Source organism: Juglans regia, chromosome 7, assembly GCF_001411555.2.
Source record: "Juglans regia cultivar Chandler chromosome 7, Walnut 2.0, whole genome shotgun sequence".
In the NCBI taxonomy this organism is placed as follows: Eukaryota; Viridiplantae; Streptophyta; class Magnoliopsida; order Fagales; family Juglandaceae; genus Juglans; species Juglans regia.
Genome location: NC_049907.1, coordinates 41,408,046 through 41,422,207, shown reverse-complemented (window position 1 = coordinate 41,422,207; position 14,162 = coordinate 41,408,046). Strand labels below are relative to the sequence as shown.

Genomic DNA, 14,162 nt, shown 5'->3' with positions numbered 1-14,162 from the left:
CCCCTTCCTCCGGCGACTACCTCATGCTCTGTTGCGGTGATTTTGTGATATTTTGTGTTATGATTTTGTAATCTGTTGTGGTGATTTTGTGATATTTTTGTGGTGATTTGTAATCTATTGTGGTATTTTGTGATATTTTTATGGTAATTTGGGAATCTGTTATGGTGATTTGTGGTATTTTGTGAAGATGAGTGCTGTGAGGATGTAGAGAGGATGAAAAAGGAAAGCGTAAAATAAGATTACTGTTCATTACTATTTATCTTACTGTTCATTGGACGATAGAGACTTTTAAATATAAGGAGATATATATATCTATATATATACCAGTAAAGAGCAAACACGTGCATTGCATGTGTACCCAGTTGTAAAGATATGAAATATATTTTTAAAAATAAGACTTATGAAATGCAAAAATATGTAATAATAAAAAATAGATTAATATATATATAATTATGAAATGTAATAGTTTTCTCTATATTTTAAAATTCTCACATTGATCATAAAAATAATCATATATATTATCTGCAGAATATCTATGATTATAATATAGAAATTTGCACGAACATATTTACAATTACACAATTTTCTATTGTAGATTGAAAAGTGACTATTGAAGTTAATGGGTTATCATCATATATTTCTAAATAACTTCATATCTAAAAATAGTAAATAAATTATTATATATTGATATTAACAATTGATATATTTTAATTGTAATGTAAAACTTTTTAACTCCAGAATATGAAAAAAATGTTTGTCTTGATTGTGAAGTCTCCATTTTTTTGCAACTATAACATAAAATGTTTTCATTTTTTTCATATTCAGTTGCTTTCTTCCAATTTTTACTTGACACGTGATAAAATAGTTGATGTAATAAAATTTAAGTATATGCACAGTCTAAAATCTAAAACACAAACATGAAATTTATCAAAACATTGTTTCTCAAAGAGTAAGTATGACAAAATGACAAAATATTTTAAGTTTTGGGTTTCATTCTTTTCTCTAGATTCGAATCTTTATCTCGATTGTGAAGACGTTTGAAATCCTCTATATCGTTAAATATCTCTGTGATAGCTTTGTCAATTGTCTCAAGGTGTTCCCAGATAGAGCGCTTTGGCGAGTTTACAACCATCTTAGGTACAATCCTTTGACGAGAAGTTGCTATCATTTTGTAATTTTCCATTGAGATTTTTTTATCCTGTTATAATTTTTACCATTACGGATGGGCACCGGTAGTAAAAAACATCACAGTGAGATTTCAAGAAATCTTAACAAGTAAACAAACAACATATAACAGATATCATAGGCATATAAAAATGAACATAAATAAATATATGGACATATATGCATGATATAAAACTTTCGTGCATGTATTATGGATTTTTCTTATAAAAATAATATTTCTCATTTTATTTTTAAACCACTTTTTTTTTTCTTTTATTTTTCTTTTTGTAGCTATAATTTCTAGTTTTTACATTATTATTTGAACCTAGAATTTTCTTTTAGTTGCAATTTCTACTTTTTTTGTCACTTAAATGTCTACTATGTTATGAATTTACATTATAATTTTAGATTGTAAGTATTGGGTCTAAAATAATCCAAGCTAATTTTTTTTTTTTTTAGTTTGAAATTTAATTACATGTGTACTATTTCATTAAAGCATAGAAAAGTTCATAGTCAACCGAGCACAAATACAGACTGAAAGATACCTAGTTGATTTCGAAATTCACAACTAAATTTTGATTTGTTATTCCAAATATTAATGTAACTTTTTATTGTTGTTCTTTCGTTTTGACTATTTTTTATTTATTTATTTCTAACAATTAATTATTGCATATAAATAAATAATTGAAGAAATAGTCAGAAATATTTAGTTCAGAATAATGAACATAAAAGAAGGAAATAATGAACATAAGAAGACATACTTGTGAAACTGAAAGGCTAAGAGGCAAATTGAAAACCCAGAGTGGAGAAAGAGATTTGTGAGTAACGTTGTAACGGGAGGAGTCTATTTATAGTAAGTAACCAAGCGGCAAATGGTGAAAGCAGCGAACAGGAAAAAAAAATCAGAATCTGATAAAGAGTAAAACTATAGCAAATAAAGAAGATGAATATGATTTCTATTCGTAGCAGAAAGCGGTGGAAGCGATGGAAAACACTAAAAGCAAAAATCAAAATCTGGTAAAAAAAAAAAAAAGAAACTGTTAAATTTAGAGGAAAAAATTATTCTCATACAAAGCGTTGGAAGCGGTGGGAAGATGAGAGAAGAAAAATCCAGAAGAAAAAAATCCAGATGGAAGCGGCAGGAAGATAAGAGGAAAAAATAAACGGTGGGAAGACGGGAGGGAAAAAATCCAGAAGCTTATAGAAGCTAAGCAGAAACACGTAAATAGACCAAATATTGTAATAGGGGCGTAAGGGGGAAAAATAAAGAAGGGGTAAAAATGGAAGCGAAAGATATGGAGGGCCAAAAAAAAAATGATAAAACTGTAAAAATGGAAACAGAAGAAAACATAAATAAATGATAGAAAGGGGGAATAAATATAAAAGCAGGGGCAAAAATAAAAATAGCAATAGGTGACTGCAGAAGCCAATGATAGAAGGGGGAAGATAAATAGAAAAAGTAAGGGCAATCCTGACAACAAAGCATGACACGGCAGCAATTGAAGGACAGCAACGGAAAAAGAATAGAAAAATAGGGGTAATATGGGCATAAAATTTTAATAGGGGCGTGAGGGGGAAAAATAAAGAATGGGTAAAAATGGAAGCGAAAGATATGGAGTGCCAAAAAAGAAAAGGATAAAACTATAAAAATGGAAACAGAAGAAAACATAAATCAATGATAGAAATGGGGAATAAATATAAAAGCGGGGGCAAAAATGAAAATAACAATAGGTGACTGCAGAAGCCAATGATAAAAGGGGGAAGACAAATAGAAAAGTAAGGGCAATCCTGGTAACAAAGCATGACACGGCAGCAATTGAAGGACAGCAACGGAAAATGAATAGAAAAATAGGGGTAAAATTGAAAAAAATAATGGATGACACCTGCCTGCTTATTGGCACTTATTATATATATAAGATATATATATATATATATATATATTATATGTTGTTTTTTATGGCTCTATTAGGGCTGTTTGAAATCAAAACTCACTTCAACTTATCTCATTTTTGTTATTATAATAATATAATAAACAATTTAATTTTTTCAAATCTCAAAATAACTTTTTCAAATTTTCACATAAAATATAATAAATAATTCAATATTTTTAAATCTTAAAACAATAATAATATTTAAAAATATTTTATTCTACTATTCACAAACCATCTTAATTTATCTTTAAATCCAAATCACTTCTTAATCTTTCCCTTGCCTCTAATGTTCACGTTGAGAGACAACTTTGCTTATGTTAAATTGACGTAATATGCATAATACATTTTGTGATATTCTAATATTTTATAGTGAATAGAATATGTGATTTCATATTACTTAAAAATGAAAAGTTTTTATTCTTTAAAATACGATTCTAATTATATCATTAACTATTCATTTTAAAATATAGATCTAAATGTGGTTTGAACCTCCATTAGAGCATTACAGATAATTTACATATATGCATGCATTTATCGTTACTTGAAATGACACGTTAATTGAAAAACTAACATAATAAATATATATATATATATATATATATATATCAATAAAAATAATTAGATTGAAAAACTAACATGATATATATATATATATATATATATGATCTAAATATTAGAGGGGCACCTTAATTAAGTACTGCAAAGACAAAATGAGTACTCCAAATTGTCAAATTAATATTCCTCCAAAAAACAAAGTAGCATGATCTTATTATGGAAAATGATCAAAATATCACGTTCATTAAGGCTGGTAACAGATCATCGAGGAAATTACACAATGTTGCATGGCCAGGTAATTAACATCTTGATATGAATCTATGGGAATAGAATCTCTTAAATTCATAATCAATTTTTAAGACTAGATCCATCTTGATGCCCATCACGCCTGGTCACTTCAGTTATGAATTCATCAATATTCTTGTCCGAAGTGCCACCCTCACTGACTGCTGCTAAAGCCAATGCCCTCCATTTCTTGGCATTCTCCTTCATTTCTTTCCCTCTCTCCCCCTCCATTACTTCCCTAATGCAAGACTCAATCTCTTCTCTCCTCGCAATATTGCCACTCTCACGTTTATCAACCTTAACCCTAAGTCCCACCTTCCAGACATCCTCAATATATTTGGAATTTGGATTTTGGTCAGTCCACTGTGGCATCCCCACCATCGGTACTCCCAAGCCCAATGCCTCTACGGTCGAATTCCACCCACAGTGCGTGAGAAAGCACCCAATTGCCTTATTCGATAGCACTTCCAGTTGAGGGCTCCAACGCACAAACAAGCCCTTCTCGCCTGCCTCTTTCACAAAGTTTTCTGGGAGGTTTGCTTCCTCTGAAGCCTTGACTACCCACAAAAAATAGAAACCGGTTCCTTTCAATCCAAACGCAACCTCCTCCAGTTGCTGTTTGCTTAAACCGGCCATGCTACCGAATGCCGCGTAAACAACAGATCCTGCTGGTTTCTCGTTCAGCCAATTGATGCAAAGAGAAGAATCTGATGCGAAAACATGAAGCCCATAATCTGTATCGTTTTCGATACGGTTGTCTAGGTAGAAAGATGGAACTGTTGGCCCAATCGTCAGCAATCTGCAAACTTTTGACATGGCATCCGCCACCTTGTGATCATAAAGCACAAAATGATCAACAAAACTACGAACTGATTTCAAATTATCAGATCAAACTACAAACCTACAAATTAATGTTATAACACAAAACTTTCCAAATATTAACATTACAATATTGGAAAAAAATATTGTATATTTATTATTTTTCTTTCTTTAAAATTAATCATATGTCTACAGAAGATATCCCATGCATGTGATCAGCAGTGTCTACTTAGCTTGCACAAGTGCATATTGAATATATGTGTCGATATTTGAAAAGGAAAAATAGTTAAGGTTAGCTAGGTACAACTTGTGAAAGCTTGTGTGTGCCATTGGTAAGAACGGGTCTCAATAGTAAAAGTAATTTTTAAGACCACATGTGAATACTAATAAAAAATAACGAAGAATAATTAAAAAAAATATTAAATAATTTATTAATAATAGTAAGATAGTTCATATTATTGAGATAAAATTAATTACGATTAAAATTAAAATGTTAAATAAAATATTATTAAAATATATTTTTTAATATTATTTTTATTTTATAATTTTAAAAAATTAAATTATTTATTTTATTTTATATGAAAATTAAAAAAAATTATAATAATTAGATGAGATAAAATGAGTTGAAAAATTTTGTAAAAACATGACTGTTCTAAAATTACTGTTCTAAAATTTTCTCATATTAATCATTTACTGTTTAATATTATTTATAAATTATTATTATTATTTATAAATTATTTATAAATTATTTTCCTACTATTCTTAAATTATTTAAAATATTCATACCATCCGAAACCGTAAGTTTGATCATATAATTACTGAAAGGAAAATAAGACAAAAATAGTTCAACATAAATGATTGTAGTTGATTTTTTTCATGTACAACCTTATGATCTATACAACTGTCGTATGTATATATATAGCATAAGTACTGACCTCACGCTCTAGCTCGTAGAAAGTGTTGACAAGAACCCAATCGGCTTTGTCTGTGTTAATAAATTGATTTAGCACCATCGCGAAGTAAGCGGGATAGGACCCGGACACAGTGATGAAAGATGGCATGTCGTCAAGCTCAAGCAACGGGAAACCAGGAATGGAGATGGGTGTGGAAGTTATCGGGAGCTTCAAGTGCCCGTGATGCACTAGATAGTATATGTAATTAACAGCACAAGTTTGAGTAAAGAAAGCTGCTCCAATCAAGCCAAACTTTTTGGATACTTCCAAAGCCCATGGCATAAAAGGGTCATATATTACGCAATCAATAGGGGTTGCTGTGTCTTTGTACTTGAGGATGAGGTCGGATAGGGTTTTTGTGCCGGCGGCTTCCATGCGGGTGAGATACTCATGGATGCTTTCGGCTTGAGCGAACCCACCTTCATCATAGCCGTCCGATATCGTTTCAAATTGGACGGGGCCGCCCGATGCTTTATGGAGCTCCATGGCGTTGTGGATGAAAACAGAGGTGGCTATGGTTGCCTTAAGCCCTTTGGAGGCTAATCTCTTTGAGAATTGGAGCAGAGGGTTTATGTGACCTTGGCTTGGATAAGTCACCGCTAAGACATGGCCCCTGTATGCTTTGTTTTCCGCCATCTCTCCCTCGATCGATCACTCTCTCTCTCTCGCAATATATGTCACTCTTTCTGATCTCTCTCTATCACTCCACTTGATCAGGCAAAAACTACTATTAATTTATAGGAACATATCATGAGGAAAGTAGTGGAACAGAGCTCTGCAGATCCCAGTAGCAGCAGACTGGTAGCTAGGTTTCTACCGGTGCGTCCACGCTCTGCAGATCCCAGTAGGAGTAGACTGGTAGCTAGGGTTCTACCCACGCTCTGCAGATCCCGCTCGGAGTAGACTGGTAGCTAGGTTTCTAGTACCGGAGTGTCAACTTGCTGTGGTTCTACCGTTCTACTACCATCCATTCATTCTAATTACGGCATCTTTTCTTTTTTGTGTCTGTAATGCTTTGGATTTCGGGTCTTCAGTTTTAAATTCTTTGTATGCATATTGCGCTCAATTTCAGGATCATCACAGCTTACAAATATTTTAGCTGGTGGTTTGTCCGCTGGGAGAAGTTGAGATGTGATAAGTGACAGATGGTTTTATATGAATAAAATATTTTTAAAATATTATTTTTTAATAATATTATTATATTAAAATTTAAAAAAATTATAATAATGAGATAAAATAAAATTATTTTTTAATTTAAATTAATTTTTTAATTTTTTAATTTAAAATTATAGTTTTTTTTAGGACTGTACAGAAACCGACAGCACCGGCCGCCACCGACGCGAACCGATCGGCCGCGTCATGAACCGGCCGGAACCGGTGGAGAACCGGTCGGCGTGCGGTGGAAATTTCAAGAAACCGATGTTCAGCGGTTCGGTCTCGATTTGAAGCTAGACCGGACCGCTGAACCGACCGATATAATAAAATCTTTTTTTTTTTTAATATACCCTTATCAAAACGGCGTCGTTCCACTTAAGTTTAAGTTGAACGGCGCCGTTTTAGTTAATAAGTACTGCAAATGATACTGGAAACGACGCCGTTTGACATTAAACCAAACGTCGTCGTTTTATTAAGGACGTAAGAACAAAATAATAAGTCTGAAACGACGCCGTTCCACTTAAACTTAAGTGAAACGGCGTCGTTTCGTTAAGAGTTCTTCTTCTCCCCCGATCTTCTTCTTCCCCGAACCCTCCTTTGTAACCCTCTCTCTCTCTCTCTTCTGTAACTCTCTCTCTCTCCTATGCATCTCTCCCTCTCTCATTCTCTCTCATAATTATCTCACTAGAACCGCCAAAGAACCGACGCCGATCGAGAACCGGCAGAGAACTGCCTCGATCGGTGTCCTCCTCGCCATCGACCGGTTACGGTCGGCACCTCATCCATTTTTCCAGCCGTCGGTCGGCGTCGGTTTTGCCCAAAAACCGCGTCGACGACGTCGGTTTTCACCCCTAGTTTTTTTGAAATGTAATTATAATTTTAAATTTATTATTTTTTTACAAAAGAGAATAATATCGAAAGTTTGTCAGTAGCACTCACTTAAAATATCCTAATTACAATATTTACATAAAAAATCACGTGATGAAATTCCAAAATTAAGGTCATAATGCTTCCCCATTTCGAAAAGGTATTTTCTCTTAGAGACTGTTATCAATAAAATTGAAATTTAGTCTATTTTATTAAAAAATAAAGGTCGTGTTTTAGATTAGAATATTTGAAAATTTTGTGAATAGTTATAATAAAATAATTTGAATGAATATAGTCTTAAAAAATGAGACAAAAAAATATTAAATAGAAATATATTTTAAAATAGATATTGTATTAAAGATTATGAAAGTGAATAAATAAAATTATAAATATTTTTTAATTTTTATTTTGAAATTTATAAAAAAATGTATTAATTTTTTTGTTTAAATAATAATTACATAATAAGTTAAATTAAAAATTAAAAAATATTTTATATTTAAGTAATGTTAGAGAATAAAATTATAAAACATTTAAAAGATTTTGAGATCTTTTCATATTTATATTTGTCAAACATGCCTAAGATTTTTTTATACGGAAATATTATATAATTTTATTATTATAATTTTTTAAATTTTAATATAAAATATAATAAATAATTTAATTTTTTAAATTTTAAAATAATAATAAAATTTGGAAAAGTTCAATGCATCGCTAGTGATTCGCAACGACTCTATTTACATATGATTATTTTATGTTATAAAGATTAGTGCTTTGGATTGATTGATTGCGCGATGTTGTCGACCCAGCCAGCTGGCCACCAGTACATAGGTCACTGATGAGGTCATCCGGAAAGAGTACAACTCAAAAGGCTTCTGAGCCGATTATTGATTCAGCGGGTAGTGCTACAGCTCCCGTTGGGTTGTAGTATTATTTAATATATATTTTATTTAAATAATTTTTATATAGATTTTTTAATATTTTAAAAAATAAAATAAAATTAAAATATTATTAAAAGAATAATTTTTTAATCTAAAAGTAAAAAATATATATTAAAAAATATTTTCTTAATTATGAATTTTTTTATAATTTTTTATTTTACTTCATGATTAAGAAAATATTTTTTAATAATATTATAATTTTTTTTAAAAATATTTAAAATAGTCATATTACAGCCTCCGTTGGAGACTCCCGTTGAGCTTAACATGTACTTTTTTATGTGTAATTTTTTAATTTATTTTTTATATAGATTTTTTTTACACTTATAAATATTTTTAAAAAATAAAATAAATTTAAAATATCATTAAAAAACATTTCCTTAATCAAAAAGTAAAAAAAAAATCATTAAAAAACACTTCCTTAGTCAGAAAGTAAAAAAAAAAATCATTAAAAAACACTTCCTTAATCAGAATGTAAAAAAAAAATCATTAAAAAACACTTCCTTAATCAGAAATTAAAATACAAATCATTAAATATTAATTTTTATTCTACTTTGTAATTAAGAAAATATTTTTAAATAATATTATAATTTTTATTTATTTTTTAAAATATTTAAAATTATTAAAAATATCTATATAAAAATAAATTTAAAAAAAATATATAAAAAAATGCTACATGCCCCAGCGGGAGCCCCCAGCGGGGCAAGTAGCATTTTCCTTGATTCAGCTCTTCTATACAATACTTCCCAGGTAAACGCGTCCAATCGACTAACGTCATATCATACCACGTCAATTGATATTTAAAAAAAAAAAGATTAAGCATCATTTTTTATCACACAAAAATAAAGTAAAATATTTATTGCAATCACCTCGAGCAGTCGCCGTGCAAATAGATCTGACGTGGCCAAATTAAAAACACACCGTTTATTAATAAAAATGAAAACGCATCGTTTCGATCGTTTTTGAACCTTTACCCCCAATTTGACGACCTACAACTCCACCATCCTGCAGCAGCATCGCCACCGTCATGCACTTGCAGCAGCTCCACTCAAACAACCCACTGCTTTGCCTGTCTCCATTGATACCGCTTTCGTCTCTCATAAGTAACACGTTACCATTCAGTTTCATCTTGAATTTTCTGTTTGGTTCTCCGGACAATGAAAAAAAAAAAAACTAAATTCGCAAATTTTAATTTCGTAAGACTTTTTTAAATTTGTGTTTGTTCTACCGTTTATTGCTTTCACTTTTCTTGAATCCTAAATTTTTCTGGATCAATATTTATCTCACGGGAGCTGAAGTTGTAAAAGTCGGTAACTTTTACAGAGCGGAAAGTATTTGGCTTTGCCTATTATAATGAATTAAACTTCTTGATTTGGAGGCCTTCTCGTTGTTGTGGTACAGGCCGACAACGAAAGGTTGAAGGAACTGGAGTTTTTGGACTAGCGATTTGAAGGGACCAAAATCACGTTGGTGGGTTTTATTGGACAACTTTGCTTTCTGTTGTGGAGGAAGGCAAAACAAAAAAGAGATTTGGTAGGAAGACGGAATGGGTCTCTATTTTCGGTAGGGCTAAGTGCAAGTTTTACTTTCCAGCTCTTCTATACACAGTCTCTGCAGGTAAACGCCGTGCAGTCGACTAACGTGATATCATGCCACGTCAGTTGATATTTTTTTAAAAAAAAATAAGCATCATTTCTATCACATGAAAGTAAAGTAAAATGCTTACTGCAGTCGTCTCGTGCAGTCGCCGTGCAAAAGGATCTGATGTGGCCAAACCAAAAACGCTTCGTTTATCAATAAAAATGAAAACGTATCGTTTCGATCTTTTTAGAACCTTTACCCCCCAATTTGACGACCTACAACTCCTCCATCCCGCAGCAGCATCGCCACCATCATGCACCTACAGCAGCTCCACTCAAACAACCCACTGCTTTGCCTGTCTCCGTCGACACCGCTTTCGTTTCTCATAGGTAACACGTTACCATTCAGTCTCATCCTGAATTTTCTGTTTGATTCTTCAGAAAATGAAAAAAAAAAAAGAGAAACTAAATTCGCAGATTTTAATTTCGTAGCACTTTTTTAAATTTGTGCTTGTTCTACCGTTTCTTGCTTTCACTTTTCTTGAATCCCGAATTTTTCTGGATCAATATTTATCTAACGGGAGCTGAAGCTGTAAAAGTCAGTAACTTTTACAAAGCGGAAAGTATTTGGCTTTGCCTATTATAATGAATAAAACTTCTTGATTGGGAGGCCTTCTCGTTGTTGTGGTAAAAGTTGCACTTAGCCCCACCGAAAACAGAGACCCATTCCGTCTTCCTACCAAATCTCTTTTTTATTTTGCCTTCCTCCACAACAAAATGAATTTGTTCGATATCCCGTTCAGATAAATTTAAATTGAATTTGACCCATAAAAAAAAAATGTTGGTTTATAAAATTAGACATCTGTTAGATTAGTAAATGAAGTATATCTGATAAAATTTGACTTTTAAACGTCGTTAAGATCCTTCATTTTTATCTAAATCAACTTGTTAACTCAATTTGATTAAAACTAATTTATATATTGATAATATATATATATATATATATATATATATATACCTATATGGAGGAGATATTTGAATCCCCTAGGTGACCAGGCACACTACTAGATAGTTGGCCCAAAGCCTTAGCTTAGGGTTGAAAGGGTCACGACCAAAGAGCCCATGACCACAACTACATGGTAGATAACTCTCATAAAATTGGAGATCATAGTTGGATACTATCATATTAGGCAAGATAACTCTTATGAAACAGGAGATATCATCTCCATTTAATGAAGGATCATGAAGGATATGCATACGGGAATGGTGATTAGAGTTAGTCACCATCAAGTTCATGGCCATCTATAAATAACCCATGAGAGGTAACAAACATTTCACTTCATCTTTACATTCACTTCTTCTCATATTGTGTTCCTGACTTAAGCATCAGAATTTCCCTAGGGCAACTAGTGCCGTCTCTTTATTGTCACAGGTTATCTGTGCAATTGGTGGTATGAAACACATCTTTTACATTGGCGCCGTCTATGGGATCTTTGAGACAGGCATCAATGTGATTTTTACATGGCAACCGTTACGTGATCACACATGCATCGAGACTCAGAAACAAGCATGACGGAAGTGGAGACGAGGTTAGCAGAAACAGAAAAGAGGCTGAAGCAGGTGATGGCAGTTGTTGAGCAACTGCAAAAGGAGAACGAGAAATTGAAAAGGTAGAAGGATAACCACCAACCTGAAATGGGCAGGCTGAAGGAGATGCACATAGTGTGGATGGGGTAAATAGCAAAGATATGGAAAAGAGAAAAATGCACAATGAGCTACATAGTTTGGTTGACAAGTACGAGGAAATGCGAAAAGGATGGGTGGTTCTTCTTCCATGGAGCAGCTTCTTACCCGGACGAACTTCCTTTACAGCGAGGAGGTCATGACAGTTCCACTACCCTCCAAATTTAAGGTACCACAAATCAACCTATATGATGGATCCAAGGGTTCTGTTGATCACCTTGAAAATTTTAAAGCACACATGACCCTCCATGGCTTCTTAAGGGAGGTGGCCTGTCGCGCATTCCCGTTAACATTAAAGAAGATAGCACGAGACTGGTTTGGATCCTTATGCCCTAGATCCATTGGCAGTTTTAAAGAGCTAGCAAAACAGTTCCTTATGCAGTTCATGGAAAGTAGAAGGCGTCTTAAGCTAGCTGCCTATCTACTGACCATAAAACAAAAGGAGGGTGAGAACCTGAAAACCTACCTAGCGCGCTTCAACAAAGAGAGGCTCATCACGGACGACCAAGATGAAAAGATCACCTTGACTGCCCTCTTGGGAAGAATTTGGTCTCGAAGTCCATTCATGGCTGAATTGGCCAGAAGGACTTCATCCACATTAAGGGAGTTTATGGACCGAGCAGATGACTTCATTAATGAGGATGATACATTACAGGCTTTCTTGAAACCACGGAAGTAGGAAACCAAACTGGAGAATAGGAACCAAAATAATTCCAAAGATAAAGACAAAAGGGCCAACAGCTGAGGGCACCAGGATGATAAACACGATTGGCACACTAGGACTAAGGGCGCCACCTAATCCACAACAATCATAGTGTTCAAGAGAATAGTAGGGCAGCAAAGAAGGGAGCTACAACACCCATAAAATGTCGAACACTTAAAAGAGGTTTTATCCTTAAAAAGTTATTTTCTTATGCCTTTATTTTAGAGACAATTTTGGTTTTTGAAATGTACATTTTGACGGGACTCAAGGCAATAAAAAGCGAGTAAGCACTCAACCCACTACAACCAAGGAGGGAGTGGAGGTCAGCAGACCCCACGACCCTCTCAACAATTAGCCACCAAAGGATGAGTATACACTCGTGGGGCAACCAACAACGGCGCAAAGGTCACAAGACTCCACGGCCTCCTTAACAGTTAGCTACCAAAGATCAAGTACACACTCGCGGTGCACCCAACAATTAACTACCAAAGGACGAGTATACACTCACGGGATAACCAACAAGGGTGCAGAGGTCACAAGACCCCACGACCCCCTCAACAGTTAGCCCTCTCAATGGTTAGCCACCAAATGTCGAGTACACACTCACGGTGCACCCAACAGATAGTCACCAAAGGACGAGTATACACTCGCAAGGCAATCAACAAGGGCGCAGAGGTCACAAGACCCCCCGACCCCCTCAACTGTTAGCCACCAAAGGTTGAGTACATACTCGCGGTGCACCTAACAGTTAGCCACCAAAGGACGAGTATACACTGACGGGGCAACCAATAAGGGTGCCGAGGTCACAAGACCCCACGACCCCCTCAATGATTAGCCACTAAAGGTCGAGTACACACTCGCGGTGCACCCAACAGTTAGCCACCAAAGGATGGGTATACACTTGCGAGGCAACCAACAGTGGAGTGAAGGTCACATGACCCCACGACCCCCTCAATGGTTAGTTGCCAAAGATCGAGTACACACTCACAGTGCACCCAACAAGTTAGCCACAAAAGGATAAGTATACACTCGCGGGGCAACCAGCAAGGGTAAGGAGGTCACAAGACCCCATAACCCTCTCAACGGTTAGCTGCCAAAGGTCGAGTACAAACTCGCGATGCACCCACAAAGTTAGCCAGGGCTACGACCACCTCCTTCTGTTGGTGTTCTTGCCAGAACACCTCCTGGCATTTTCTTTCAGCATCGGCTGAGGCCCTATGTGAGGATTCCAACGCCTCACTCAGGCGTAACACTTCCGCCCTGATGGCAGCTTTTTCCATCTCTGCCATATGCAAGGCAAAACTGTCACGAACATGGAGAGCTTGCACACAGAGGAGCTCAGAGCGCAGGTCGCACGACTCCTAGCGAAGAGAGTCAAGGCTTGCCTCCAGGGAGTGAACATAGCCATCCGACTACTCCAGGCAGTATTATAGATAGTCTTTCTCAGCCTTAAGGCAATAATTTTTTTTCTT

General features: G+C 34.5%; 1 protein-coding gene across 1 annotated transcript; it reads right to left on the bottom strand.

Moving 5' to 3' along the window:
• Positions 1 to 3,810: 3,810 nt before the first annotated feature.
• LOC109013651 (UDP-glycosyltransferase 74F2-like) lies at positions 3,811 to 6,711 on the bottom strand. The gene is made up of 2 exons (XM_018995805.2): positions 5,690 to 6,711; positions 3,811 to 4,763 (listed from the first exon to the last, which is right to left on the bottom strand). The coding sequence occupies exons 1-2, from the start codon at positions 6,341 to 6,343 to the stop codon at positions 3,999 to 4,001; spliced, it is 1,419 nt and encodes a 472-aa protein (XP_018851350.1). The 5' UTR covers positions 6,344 to 6,711; the 3' UTR covers positions 3,811 to 3,998.
• Positions 6,712 to 14,162: the final 7,451 nt, after the last annotated feature.